This window comes from Symphalangus syndactylus, chromosome 11 (assembly GCF_028878055.3).
Source record: "Symphalangus syndactylus isolate Jambi chromosome 11, NHGRI_mSymSyn1-v2.1_pri, whole genome shotgun sequence".
NCBI classification, from domain to species: Eukaryota; Metazoa; Chordata; class Mammalia; order Primates; family Hylobatidae; genus Symphalangus; species Symphalangus syndactylus.
Window position 1 is genome coordinate 65,730,876 of NC_072433.2, and position 15,032 is coordinate 65,745,907.

The 15,032-nt window shown below is 36.7% G+C and overlaps 1 protein-coding gene across 6 annotated transcripts in view; it reads right to left on the reverse strand.

The window, feature by feature from the left end:
• AP3B1 (adaptor related protein complex 3 subunit beta 1) overlaps positions 1 to 15,032 on the reverse strand; it is a 290,306-nt gene that overhangs the window by 215,509 nt on the left and 59,765 nt on the right. For all 6 annotated transcript variants that reach the window (XM_055299187.2, XM_063612139.1, XM_055299189.2 and 3 more), the window contains exons 4-6: positions 4,922 to 5,017; positions 4,150 to 4,310; positions 2,327 to 2,393 (exon numbers count right to left, since the gene is read on the reverse strand). In XM_055299187.2, coding sequence (XP_055155162.1) covers positions 2,327 to 2,393; positions 4,150 to 4,310; positions 4,922 to 5,017 — 324 coding nt within the window. The remainder of the gene's footprint in view (positions 1 to 2,326; positions 2,394 to 4,149; positions 4,311 to 4,921; positions 5,018 to 15,032) is intronic.

Sequence of the window (15,032 nt, forward strand, 5' to 3'; positions counted from 1 at the left end):
TTCTGGGACTCAGCAAAAATGTAAATAGATTGTGGAAATAGGAGCCCTGTTTCTTGTTTTTTTTTTGTTTGTTCCTCTTTTTTTTCTTTTTGTAGAGACAAAGTTTCATCATGTTGCCCAGGATGGTCTCGAACTCTTGGGCTCAAGCAATCCATCACCTTGGCCTCCCAAAGTGCTAGGATTACAGGCATGAACCACGGTGCCTGGCCAGAGCCACATTTCTTAATGTTGGACAGGCAGTTACAAATATAAAAAGGAAAGGGGCTAGAAGGAACTCTGCGCTATACCACCAGAATTACAGGTGTCAGTAAAAAACTTTGTTTTTTACTATAGACAGAAAAAGAAATATGGGCCGGGCGCGGTGGCTCACGCTTGTAATCCCAGCACTTTGGGAGGCCGAGGCGGGCAGATCACGACGTCAGGATATCGAGACCACGGTGAAACCCCGTCTCTACTAAAAATACAAAAAAATTAGCCGGGCGTGGTGGCGGGCGCCTGTAGTCCCAGCTACTCGGAGAGGCTGAGGCAGGAAAATGGCGTGAACCCGGGAGGCGGAGCTTGCAGTGAGCCGAAATTGCACCACTGCACTCCAGCCTGGGCGACAGAGCGAGACTCTGACTCAAAAAAAAAAAAAAAAAAAAGAAATATGTATTCTTAATTTTTAAAAAATAAACATACAGTATATAACACTTTAGGAAAAATGAGTGCCTCACAAAGGGTGGGCCACCAAAGCCCCCAAAGAATCTACCTATGAACACTGAGCATGAAACCACTGCAGGGGCGTGAGGGAGACATTAAAAACAATACCACACACTTAATTACTATCACCAAGAATGTAACAAATTAATTCAACAGTCATTCAACAAATATTAAATACCTGTGATGAACAAGTATTCAATATTTTTTTCTTTCTGGTGTATTTTGGAAACAGACATTCCAATTTTACACAGATACTGTATTCTTTACTTCCTTTTTGAGTACTTATTTCTTATTTGGAATTTTTAATCACATCCCATGTGGTGTTAGGCACTGTGCTGAGGGTTTTATATACAATAGTTCTTTCTTTCAACACAAACAGCAAATTTATAAATTAGATATCATAAACCCTACAAATCTGGAGCCTAAAACTCATAAAGAATTGGCACATATACTATGTGACAGATGCTCAGACATTAAGCCAGTTCTATCTGATTCAAACGCTATTGTTTTTACCTATGATATGTTGTATCCTGTCTGGGAAGACATACACATATTTTACAGAGAGAGTTCATTCCCAGGCCATGCAAAGAATTTCTCTTAGTCTATAATGTAGCAGAAATGATGGTAAACCTCATTAAAATGACAGATCTGCTTCCTGTAGATCTTACTACTCTCCATGGTACTTAGCCAATCTCTTGCACTTATAATAGAAAAAAACTAAGTATTTTTTTAAATTATTAAAATCAAGTTAACCATAATATTAATAATATTGACTTCATATCTGGCAGATAGCATGCCTGTCATACAGGAGACAAAAAGGAATCAAATTTCTTTTCTCTATCTTCATTTATAATCAATATATATTTGGTTACCTCCTACGTTATACTAACTATGCATAGGAGAAATGCAATAATGATTTCTGGTACACTACAGACTAACAGAAATTTACTAAATGGTCTAGTAATTAAACTACAAGTATAATTCCATCTATAAGACAATATTTTCAAAAATATATAGTGAAAAAATCATGAAAAGAATTAAAATGTTCACTAGAACATATTCACTTAATCTAAGAAAAAGCAATAAAGGAGAAATAAGGAACAAAAAAGGCATGAAACATATAAAAGCAAGTAAAATGACAGCTTAAAATCCAACTATATTAATAACAACATTAATTGTGAATGGATTAAACATTCCAATTAAAGGCACACATTGGCAGACTGGATAAAAAGACAAGAGCCAACTATATCCTGTCTATGGAGACATACCATAGATGCAAAAATATAAACAGGCTGAAAGTAAAAGGATGGAAAAAGATACATAATGGAAACAGCAACCATAAAAAAGCTAGAATAGTAGTATTTATAACAGGCAAAACAGACATTAAAACAAAAAATGTTACTAGAGATGAAGAGGAACATTTTACAATGACAAAACGATCTAAAACTCCAAATGCAGTCTTTCTCATAACATGAAAATTTTTGTTCTTTAAAAATAGCCTGTGTGCCATTAATATTTATACCATTTTGAAATCAATAAATATAACTACATAAAATATATAACGGTAAACGATACCATGTAAATAAAGTACATTTTTACATCAAAGACATAAAAAGACATTACTTACTGTGCTTTTATCTTTCAGAAGTTTTTCAATTACTTCAATTAACATTTCCTTCTGCTCTGGATCAAGACTAAAAAATACAAAAATAACATATTAATTTTTCCCTTTAATTCTAGCTTTAAATGATGCTCACCAATTCAAGGATGTTGAGAAATTTTTAAAGAGGGAAAGGAGAGCAAGAATTGTAAGTTAGAAATAAAGAAAAAACAAATAAAATGGGATGGTTTTTCTCAGGAATGTGTCCTAAGCTTTCCCTCTAATATTGTTCATATTAACTAAACCAGATATCAATGGTTTAGTTAAGATAGTACTGAAAGAACAAGTTCACTTCTAAAAGAGTTGGAAAACTTCAAGAAAGTAACTGTAAAGTAGATAAACCACAAACTCTTTTTTCAACTGGGAGGAAAAAAATAACTAGATAGCAGTCATTATTTTACTATGCATACATACTTGACAAAAACAAATAGAGAGAATTTCCAAATAAGAATTTTATATCATACTAGTTCACTGATAGAGACATGCATTATAAAATCTGCCAACTAAAACTAAGAAAAATAAGAGGTAGTAATAAGATTAAAACATTTGAGATAGAATACTAACAGACTATAAGCTCAAGGCAAGGAGAGGCAAGCACTGAGGCTGGAATATACTGGAGCCCAGTGATAGACGGACTTTTAAACCATTAGAGTGAGCATGGATCTTATCCCTTAAGTTTCTAAGGAGAAAAGGTGAGTGAGAAGCATGATAAAACTTTGTCTGGCAGTTAATGTAGGAATATGAAGTTTCACTTTTTACAAACATATACATTTATTACTAAGCATTATAATTATCTGGACAAACTTTTTAATTCTTTCAAATTTCAGCTTAAGTCTTCCTTCTCAAAGCAGTATTTCACTACCAATCCCATCTCATTACATCTTTACTTTCTGGTAACAAAATATGATCATCTCTGGTCCCTGTCCTATCAAAGACATTGCTAGTGTACCTTTATATATACATATATATCAAGTGCTAATATCTTATTCACTATAGATTGCCTTTAATTATTTGGTATGTCTTTGATCTTCTTCCTCAAATACATGATATGCTATTCATAATTAAGTGCCACATCCTCTATTGTTTTCATACATCTAAACACACATAGCACAATACTGTGAATACAACACCAGAAACAGAAGAGAGTATCAAAAAGCTTGCAGAATAAATGATAGCTGAAAATAATACCAAATTGTTGTAATTTGGACAGTAAATTTTCCACAGAGATCAGGGCATTGTATAATATTGCGTAACATTTCTAAAATATCACACAGATATGGTATAGCACTATATTTCAAATCACTATACTTTTAAAAATTACTTAATAAAATAGCTCTGGAAAAGAATTAGACAAGGAAAGGAGCAGCAGGAACAAAGATGGAAGACGGGAAAACACATATAAGTGAGTTGAGAGGATCACACCTGAAGATTCTACCCTAAACAGGAAAAAAAAAATCTCAATTTTCTAATAATACAAGCATATGTGTACATGAGATAGACTATATAAGTGAGAATTCAAATTCTGATTATTCTTAAGTTATAAACTTTATAAATTATCACAGGCTCTAACAGCCTCACAAATAAAAACCTGCATAGGGTCTCTATAGCCAAAACAAAATTAAAGATGTGTAAGGAACGTTTGCAGCAAAGGGAAATACCATCATACAGTCACTGGATTTACTTAGCATAAGAACAGCCTACCTAAAAGAGCGAATAAAATAAGCCTCTGTGGTCTATAACATTCCATGTAACATCAGAGATCTTTGGTATATTGTTAACAATGCACCTACCTGTATAATTTTTGTATTGCATGGGCTGCATTCTTCCTAACATATGGTGATAAGTCAGCAGAAGCTTCCTTAATAGCAAGCATCATGATAGGTACAATAATTGGCACTCTAATACTTGACAGAACTCTCAAAGCACTTGCACGAATTAGTTGGTTTGGGTCCTAAAAATAGTGCAAAAATATTCACCAAAATTTCAACTTTACAATATTTTAAAGACATCTTTAAGACACAGTTAATAGGTGCTTAAGGGGTGTAATATAACAATAGCAAAAGAAAGCTACTTAATTTAAAATGAACAATTATTATATGGGAATGGGAAAAAAAGACAGACATAAATGTTTACTTCTTTAATAATGTTTTAAAGAAAAGTAATAGTCATAATTCTAGTTGGTCATTTATTATTAAATATGCTGGGTTTTTATACTTTCATAATAATAAAATGCTGCAGGTCATCAATTTCATGTTTAAAAATGTCTTATAACCCCCTTTGCACACTTTCAACAACTAGTATAATGATAAACAGCTCTTTGAAGCATGAAAATAATTATATTGAATATAAAGAAACATACAGAAGCTGCAACATATACAGCAAGGTTTCAGTTGGTTGTATAGATTATTTTCTAAGTGTATTGAGTAGGCACTATAGGAGGCTTTTAACTCTTTCAAGACACTACTGTGCTATTTAGTGGATTATTGCTCCACTTCTTTAAATGACACAGTTTCAACTCTGCAGAAACCTTGTAGCTATTTGCCTACTCACTCCATTATTTACCTTCAGAGCTCGCTGAAAAGTGCTTATGGACAAGAGTGCAAGATCCTGCTGTTCTTCAGCATATCGAACCAGGTAAACATACACCAACTTCTTGATCTGTTAAAAAAATAAATCATTTATTCATAGCCAGAGTGAAAATTTAAAACTCAGTATCTCAAAATCCATGCTCAATTCTTCTCAAATAAATAACTGAATCTGGTCACATCTTAGATTATAAAATGAAAATAATATTTTGTGGGATAATAAGTACAACAGAAAAAGCTTTTAAAGTAAGAATTTTAATAGTCCAGTCCACAATAGCAATAGCCTATCAAAGTGCCCCTTCCTCTTGAAGGGAATAAAAAATCCCTGAGCAGATCTCATATAAGAATATTAACTAAATTGTAAAAATATTTTCAAAATGAGGGATAAAAATAAAAGAAAGAAGCCAGGCATGGTGTGCATGCTTGTAGTCCCAGCTACACAGGAGGCTGAGGCAGGAGGATCACTTGAGCCCAGGAGTTAGAGGCTATCCTGGGCAACACAGAGAGACCCTATCTCTTTAAAAAATAATAAGAGAAAGAATTTGGGCCCAAGCCACTAACTATATGTTATGGGAACTTGTTTCCTCATCTGTTAAAAGAGTCCAGAGCCCTAACTCTGATTTTTATGGTAATACATTTCAACATGCATTACATGATATTTTCAGACCAGTAAGAATAATGTGTGACTATTAATACCAATTTAACGTAATAAAAATTCAAAAAGATTGGATGTGTGTTCTGACAACAGTTTTTTTTGGTTTTCGATTTTTTTCTGAGACACGGTCTTGCTTTGTTGCACAGGGTGCAGTGCAATAGCACAATCAGGGCTCACTACAGCCTCAACCTCCTGGCCTCATGCCATCCTCCCACCTCAGCCTCTCCAGTAGCTGGAACTACAGGCATGCGCCACCACACCCGGCTTTTTTTTAGTATTTTATAGAGACGGGGTCTTCCTATGTTGCCTACCCAGGCTGGTCTCAAACTCCTGGGCTTAACTGGTCCTCCCACCTCAGCCTCCCAAAGCACAGGGGTTACAGGCATGAGCCATTGTGCCCAGCCTTGAAAACAATTTTTAAAGGCAATTTAATCACTAAGTTTACAACAAAATTATGAACAGAAAAAAAATAAACAAAAACTAGAATTTGAGTTGAAATTTATCCATTGCTTCCTTCTAGCACTATTTATAGCCTGTATCTACCTTCTCAAATATCTTCACATTCCTGATTACCCTTCTAAGACACCAGCACAGTATATACCTAAAAGTTATGTACTCAGCCAGGCACAGTGGCTCACGCCTGTAATCCCAGCACTTTGGGAGGCTGAGGCAGGCAGATTGCCTGAGTCCAGGAGTTCAGGACCAGCTTGGGCAACATGGTGAAATCCCATCTCTAGCAAAAAAAAAAAAAAAAAAAAAAATTAGCCAGGCGTGGTGGCATGCACCTGTACTCCCAGCTACTTGGGAGGCTGAGATGGGAGAGTCACCTGAGCCTGGGAGGTCGAAACTGCAGTGAGGTGGGCTTGTGCCACTACACTCCAGCCTGGGCAACTGGAAAGAGACTCTGTCTCAAAAATTAAAAAAATTTAAAATTAAAAAAAAAAGTTATATACTCAAAGAACACAGGAAATGAGGGGAAAAAGTTGGAGATAGCTGGAATTGGTGCTGGAAATATAAAAACAGTACTATACTGGATCATATTTCGAGTCATACTAACCAATCTGGACTACTTTAGAAACAACTGTCATGACCTTCCTTCCTTGTACCCTAATTTCTCGTGAAACGTAACAGCTTTAGGTTCCTCCTCCATCCTGTTTGCTCCTTCCTAAACTCACTCCAATTTTTTTCAGCATGGCACTACAAACTACAAACAAAGTCTAAACATAACAAACTAGGTAAGAACTTGCTCCAGATGAGGTACTTCCACAGATATAACTAATTCTTGATTAAAACCATACATCTTTTCCAAATGTACCGCTGACCAAATCAAAATCAAACTGTCCTCATGGAATTTTTTAAAAATTATTTTAAATGAAAGGTGAAATCTTCCATTTATCTACAGAAATTGTCAACAATTTAGATTCAACGCATCTTGGCACCCTGTTAAGATAATTTGAGATGACAATTTTATAATCCAACCTATTTCTCAATTCATAAGTACAAATGAAAACTTAATGAGCAAACAAACTGTACATCTTCATCATTGATAAAAATGTTAAACACAACCATTTTAAGTTGATATCAATCCATTCATCTATACTATATGGGCAGAGTTATAAATGAAATGAAAAAACTTTTTTCCAATTACTCTTCAATGTTGAATGGCTCCACAAAACCTTAAAAACAAAATCTAAAGCTCTTAACCTAGTACTCAATACAGTTTATAATCTGTATTGAAACCTCCTTTTCTAGTCAAACAGAAATAGTCCCAAAATATAATCTGCACTTTTTATCTCAATCTCCACTCAGGTTATCCCAAGTTATCCCGCTTCACCAAGTTCCACTTCCCCAAGTTCCACTTATTAAAATCTTCCACAAGAGCAAAAATTAAACAATAAAGAGTCCTAGTAGATAAACAGTAAACAAATGACAGTTCATCCATATAACACTATACTATTCAGCCACTATACAAAATTAAATAAATCTGTATGACATTGAAAATATGTCCTTGTGGCCAGGTGCGGTGGCTCACACCTGTAATCCCAGCACTTTGGGAGGCCAAGACGGGCAGATCACCTGAGGTCTGGCGTCGGAGACCAGCATGGCCAACATGGTGAAACTCCGTCTCTACTAAAAATACAAAAAAATTAGCCAGGCATATTGGCCCATGCCTGTAATCCCAGCTACTGGGAAGGCTGAGGCAGGAGAATCGCTGGAACCCGGGAGGCAGAGGTTGCAGCAAGCCAAGATCGCGCCACTGCACCCCAGCCTGGGTGACAAAGCAAGACACCATCTGAAGAAAAGAAAATATGTCCTTGAAAAAGGTTTTTTGTTTGTTTTTTGTTTTTAAGACAGAGTCTCGCTCTGTCACCAAGGCTGGAGTGCAGTGGGGCGATCTCAGGACTTACTGCAACCTCCGCCACCCAGGTTCAAGTGATTCTCCTGCCTCAGCTTCCCAAGTAGCTGGGATTACAGGCATGCACCACCACGCCCAACTAACTTTTGTATTCTTAGTAGAGATGGAGTTTCACCAAATTGGCCAGGCCGGTCTTGAACTCCTGACCTCAGGTGATCCGCCCGCCTCGGCCTCCCAAAGTGCTGGGATTATAGGTGTGAGCCACCGCACCTGGCCTAAAATTTTTTAAAGGTGTAAAAGAGTATGCATTGTATGATCTCACTTCTGTATTAAAAAAAAAGATGCCCACATACTGTATTTTATGCAATCTAAGATAGACCACCAGTTGTAAAACATACCATTATGTTATGGACCACAAAGGAAAGAACAACAAACAAACAGAAAACACTACCCATCGTAATCACCACCAGTTGTTAAGTTAAATCCCAACTGCAGAAACTTTAAAATAGCAAACATATGTCTTAGAATGGACATAATATGGTAATAATAGCAAATCCTTATAGATAGCATTAACTACATGTCAGACACTGTTCCAAATATCTTACTTAAATTAACTCATTTTATCCTCACAACTCAATAAACAAGTATTTATCCTTACTTTACAGATAAGAAAGTGAAACACAGACAGGGTAAGTAACTTGACTAAAGTACCATATCTATTAAATAGAAGAGCTAAGATTCAAGCCAAGTGAGCACAAAATTGAGAAATCTATACAATAAAATGTTAATAGTGACTATCTCTGTGTGATGGTATTAACCAGTGACTTTCACTCTTTACATCTTTCTGTATTATCTTATAAGGAATATTAATTATTTTGGGGTCAGATAAAACAATAAAGATAGTTCACAATAGGGGTGAATCTCATCTTTCCAGATGGCCTTCAAAACAAAATAATAGTGCTGTGATTCTTATAATACTTTAAATTCTTTAATTATAAAAAAATTTCAAATTGGTAATGTTTTTAAGTTCCCACATTCCTCGGAGTGACAGATTTTTCTGTAGCCTTGGCAACATGTAGCCACCAGAATTGTTTTAAACCTGTTCTACAGAACAATAAAAAGGCACCTGAATAGACAAGTTTTCTCAAGTCAACCAATCTGTGACAGCCTCTTGCTTGTGAAAGTTAGCCAGTCAGGAACAATCGCACTCCCATACACCTACCTCTGAGTGCCAATCAATCAAGAGCAGTCTCACCCGCATGATCACACATCTACAGATGATATCAACCCACTTAGGACCCTGAAAGTCCATCAATCCCTGAAGACTGCCCTTCCCAATAATCCACAATAATATCAGCAATTTCTATGCCCAGAGAAGCTGTGCCTAAAAAGCATAGTTGTCCCTTGCTATAGCAAGCAATAAATTGTCTTATTTCAGATATCGTCCTTCAATACAACCTACTGAAAAGTTCCAAGACTAGTTCACTGAAGCCTCATATAGCCTTCATTTATGTTTTATTCTTTCTTTTTTTTTTAGACTGAGTCTTGTTCTGTCTCCCAGGCTGGAGTGCAGTGGCACGATCTCGGCTCACTGCAGCCTCTGCCTCCTGGGTTCAAATGATTTTCCTGCCTCGGCCTCCCGAGTAGCTGGGACCACAGGTGCACACCACCACGCCCAGCTAATTTTTGTATTTGTAGTAGAGACGGGGTTTTGCCATGCTGGCCAGACTGGTCATGAACTCCTGACCTCAAGTGATCCACCCTCCTTGGCCTCCCAAAATGCTGAGATTACTGGCGTGAGCCACCACACCCGGCTGCCTTCATCTATGTTTTTTAATTGCTAACTCTACAATTATAAAATTCAGGAAATGTAACATCAGTGCAATCCTATTATCTAATAAATAATCCATATTTAGAATTTCTCAATAATATCCTATATTTATCGTATTTTTCCTGATCTGGGATCACAGGTCGTATTTAAGTTTTCATGTCTCCTTGGTCTTCTTTCATCTGGAGAAGTTCCTCGGCCTTTGTTTTTCTTTTTTTTTTTTTTTTTGAGACGGCGTTTTGCTCTTGTTGCCCAGGCTGGAGTGCAATGGCGTGATCTCAGCTCACCGCAACCTCCGCCTCCCGGGTTCAAGCGATTGTCCTGTCTCAGCCTCCAGAGTAGCTGGGATTACAAGTGCATGCCACCACACCCGGCTAATTTTTCTATTTTTAGTAGAGACAGGGTTTCATCATATTGTTCATGCTGGTCTTGAACTCCTGACCTCAGGTGATCCTGACCTGGACTCCCAAAGTGCTGGGATTACAGGCGTGAGCCACCGCGCCCAGCCCAGCCTTTCTTTTCTAAAAGTACCCTTGTCGTTCTGGCTAGTATTAAAATTAATTACGAAATACATAATATGAAAGGAAAACTGCCTGCGACAGCTTTTATTCTTCACCTCAATCTGCTGTAACTTTCCAGCTAGAATTTAAATGTGTGAGGCCCTATATCTACATTATATTACTCGTTTAATTCTCATATCTATCCTAGGTACAATTATCTCCCTCTCAAAGATGAGGAAAGTAAGGCTCAGAGGTTTATATAACTTGCCCAAAGTCACAGAGCTAGCAAGTGCAGAATCAGGATGCAAACAGGGGCTGTTCCTAACTACCACATGTTGTGGCCTATGATGGCAGTCCACAGATATTTCTATTAAGGTACCCCTAACAAAAGAGGAGACAACTCTTCCCCTAAGAGCATCTGAAAACCTAATATAAATTAAACCATTTAAGAATAAAATGTCCTTAATAGAGGCTCTTACCTTTTAAGGCAGGAAAATATTTATATTTTATTTATAATATATACATTTATAAAAGAAGAATGCTTTAAATCACTGTTTTTTTAACCCCAATTGCACATCTTCTCATTTGAAAATGACATCATTGCAGTATTATTATTAAAAATCCAACAAAAAATTTCCAACTGTAGTAAATGGTAGTAATGACTTCATTCCATAGAACCCCATCTCTATTATCAATGTGCTTTCCATCTATATTCACAATTAGACTCTTTACATTTTCTTGGTTTAAATTAGTGCTTCTCAACCTTCAGAATTTTTCAAACCCAAAATACACATATTTGTGAAACACTGTTCCTTTAAATGATCACTTGGAACCAAGTGATGTTACACAAGAATACAAATATAGGTATAAGACAGAAACCAAATGATTCAAACTATACTTAATGTTTCAGATTATATTTAAGTGTAAATATATGTTTTTAAAATTCTTAGATCACAGTTTTAGAAGCACTTCTCTAACTATTTGAGGATAGATGACTTTTTCCTCGACTAGATTTAAAGTTCCTAAGAATACAGCAATGGTAGAAGGCAATTAACACGTGGTTGACTGATTAACAGCAGTCAATATATCAAATATATATCAATATATCAGCAGTTGATTAACAACAATTTCAATATATCAAATCAACACATAATATGTATTTAACTAAGTAATTTATCCCATCTGCCTGGGAGTGAACATGAGGCTATTTAGTACAACAACCATTCCTTATTCATCTGTATATTGCAAGGACTTATCACATTGCTTGGCATATAGTAAAAGCTCAATATTTATCAGCTGGATCACATTCCAGACCAACCGTAGACTGAAAAAAATTAAGACATTTCCCATTAGAGTGCTACATCTAGGATCTAACTTCTCACACCAATGGGTATAATTCATTGAACAGCAAAGTCTAGAAAGACACCAACACACTATGAAGAAAACAACAGGTTCTGGAAAGACTGCCTCCAAAGCCTTTAACTTGTTAGTTTGGTTGTTTTTTTGGTGTATGTGGGTGTGTGGGGAGGGGTGTGGGTGTGTGTGTGTGTGTGTGTGTGTGTGTCAGTGGGTGGGGGTGGGGGTGGGGGTGTGTGTTTAAAGAGAGATAGGGTCTCACTCCGTTGCCCAGGCTGGCCTCAAACTCCTGGGCTCAAGAGATCCTCCTGCCTCAGCCTCCCTGGTAATTGGGACTCTAGGTGCACACCAACACAGCTAGTTTGGTTTTTTAAAATATTCTTTTAAAATATTCTTTCTCTTTACTAATTATATTCAGATCTCACTCTACAGTTCTCTGGAAAGTTTTGAGAAAAAATGGGTCCAGTTCTCCCTCATCCTCTTACAATTTATTTCTCAGCAATACCTTTATTCACCAAGTACAGCCAGCTTTTAAAACTGGATTATGAACTCTCGAATATATCACGGAGTTTATATTGGCAACACTGAAACATTCAGAACCACAGCTGAGCTAGCAGGCATTGCTATAATTACTCACTATTGGAGAAGGATTTCTGTGACTGTTGTGGCAAAAAGCATAACAACATTAAATCACAGAAGGTTGCAAAACACTAAATTTGTTCTACTTCTGTTATAAGAATCAATCAATACTGACCACAAGAGGCCTATGCACTGACAGGCTGCAGGTGTGCAAAGAAAGCCTACCTTCCCTGAAACCATTCTGTGACCAGAAATGGGAGTAGTTAAAGCTCCGTGACTACATCATTCTCTGATCGGTTACTTTCATTCAATGTTATAACACTCCTTGCTGTAAAGCTAATCATAGCAGAGCCCCAGTAGGCTGGAAGAAGACAGACAGATCTGTTTAATTAGCTTATCAATACTAGTACATCAAACTTCATGAGCTATTGACTAAACCTTTGATTATTTTTGTACTATAACCACTGATTGCTTACTTGGTCACTTTTGGTATCATTTGACATTTAATGGTAGATGACGTACAGCTCACCTGTGTGTCTAAAGCAGCAGGTACTTGTAAAAATGAAATTTTGCACTTGAGAGGAGTGAAACATTCAATTTCTGAACATTAAGTTTTAAGAAACTTATGTCAGTTTTCCCAAAACATTAAAGGCTTAACCATGTTTCAAAAAAATAAAATAAACAAGGTATTTAAAGAACGAAAGAAATCCAAAACAAATAGACCAATAATTATGTTTACATTGACATTTTTGTAACAGAACATTAGGCAGCATAGCAGAATCTAATTGTAAAGGGAAAATATGAACAAATGGAAAAGTTCTCCTACTGATAACTATTTGAATAGTAAAATAGTTCTGAAGGAACAATAATTAGTATGGAATTTTCTGTTTACAACAAGAACTAGAAGTCCTGAGGGAACTAGCTATTTTACCACCAATTTCTACCCATAACTAAAACATAAAAAAAAATATGCCAATACCAGGTACCTCCCAAAGGATGGCTAATACCAGACGTTGATAAGGAGTCAATGATATTAAGAGAGAAAAGAAAGGAAGGAATCATCAAACAGGAAAGATGGCGCTGAATGGGTTAAGATGGGTTCTGAAGCCAAGCAACCTAGCTTTGGATTCTGACTGCCACACACTGGCTGTGTGACCTTGATCAGCTAATTTAACCTCTCTGCCATTTTGTCCTCATATATAAAATACAAGTAATGACAGAAACAGCCCCACAGGGTTATTTGTGAGGATAAAACGGAGTAGATCTATGCAAGGCACTAACAACCTAGGTCAGACAGATTTTTTTAATGTTAGCAATTATTCCTATTGCTACTGAGAGACTATTCCTGATAACACTAAGACAAGCTTCACCTATGCCTCATAATTTTTCTAAGTTAAATGTTGATTTTTTTTTTTCAGATATTTAGACTTTCATATACCACAGGCCATAAAGCTAATAAACATATCAAATTAGAAGCTCAGATAGCATGGCCATAAGGTGTCAAAGAGAGAGTAGTTTAAAATTATCAATTCAGAATTATATATAACAAGCACATAGTGTTTAATAAATATCTACTAAATTAATCACAAGTAAAATTGATTTTACCCAAGAAATCTATAATCTACATAGATTTCTTCCATTAATTGGTGTTCTAGAAAGAAAGTATGGTTTATCAAGTCATTTAAATCCAGTATTAATTTAGTCTAATTCATAAACTGGCCACAAGAATACAAGTGTTTTGATTTTGGCTTATCCAACTTAGTCTAATTGAGTTTATAATAACTATTTCATTTTGATAGAAAAATTCATCTATCTGAAATATAGAATGCACTTCCTGTCTAATGAAAAAAATTAAGGGCTGGGCACAGTGGCTCACACCTATAATCCCCGCACTTCGGGAGGCCAAGGCAGGAGGATCACCTGAGCCCAAGAGTTCAACACCAGCCTGGGCAACATGGAGACCTCGTCGCTACAAAATATTTTTTAAATGAGCCAGGAGTAGTGGCATGCACCTGTGGTCCCAGAAGGTTGAGTCAGGAGGATCACTTGAGCCCAGAAAGTGAAGGCTACACTGTGTTGTGTTCATGCCACTACAGTCCCCCCCGCACACACACACACAAAAAAAGCAAGAAGCATACTTTAAAATATTAAATTTTTTTTAAAAGTAGATTTAGGCTGAATACAGTGGCTCACACCCATAATCCCAGCACTTTGGGAGGCCAAGGTGGGCAGATCACTTGAGCTCAGGAGTTCCAGACCAGCATGGGCAACAGGACAAAACCCCGGCTCTACTAAAAATACAAAAAATAAATTAGATGGGCATGGTGACACAAGCCTGTAATCCCAGCTGCTCAGAAGGCTGAGGCAGGAGAATCGCTTGAACCTGGGAGGCAGAGGTTGTAGTCAGCCAAGATTGTGCCACTGCACTCCAACCTGGGCAACAGAGCGAGACCTTGTCTCCAAAAAAAAAAGTAGGTTTGAAGTACCTATCCTTAAAATTCTATAATCCAGTGAGGCATCGATTAACAATGTTCTGAGAAATGCATCGTTGGACAATTTCATTGTGGTTTCATTCCAACACCACAGAGTGCAACTTACACAAACCTACATGGTATAGCCTACTACATATATCCTACACCTAGGATATATGATCAGACCAGGGGTCTACACACCTAGGATATATGATATAGCCCAGGGGTTGGAACCAGGCCACACAGCAGGCGGTGAGCAGTGGGCAACCAAGTGAAGCTTCATCTGTATTTACAGCTGCTCTTCATTGCTCGCATTACCCCCTGAGCTCTGCCTACTGTCAGA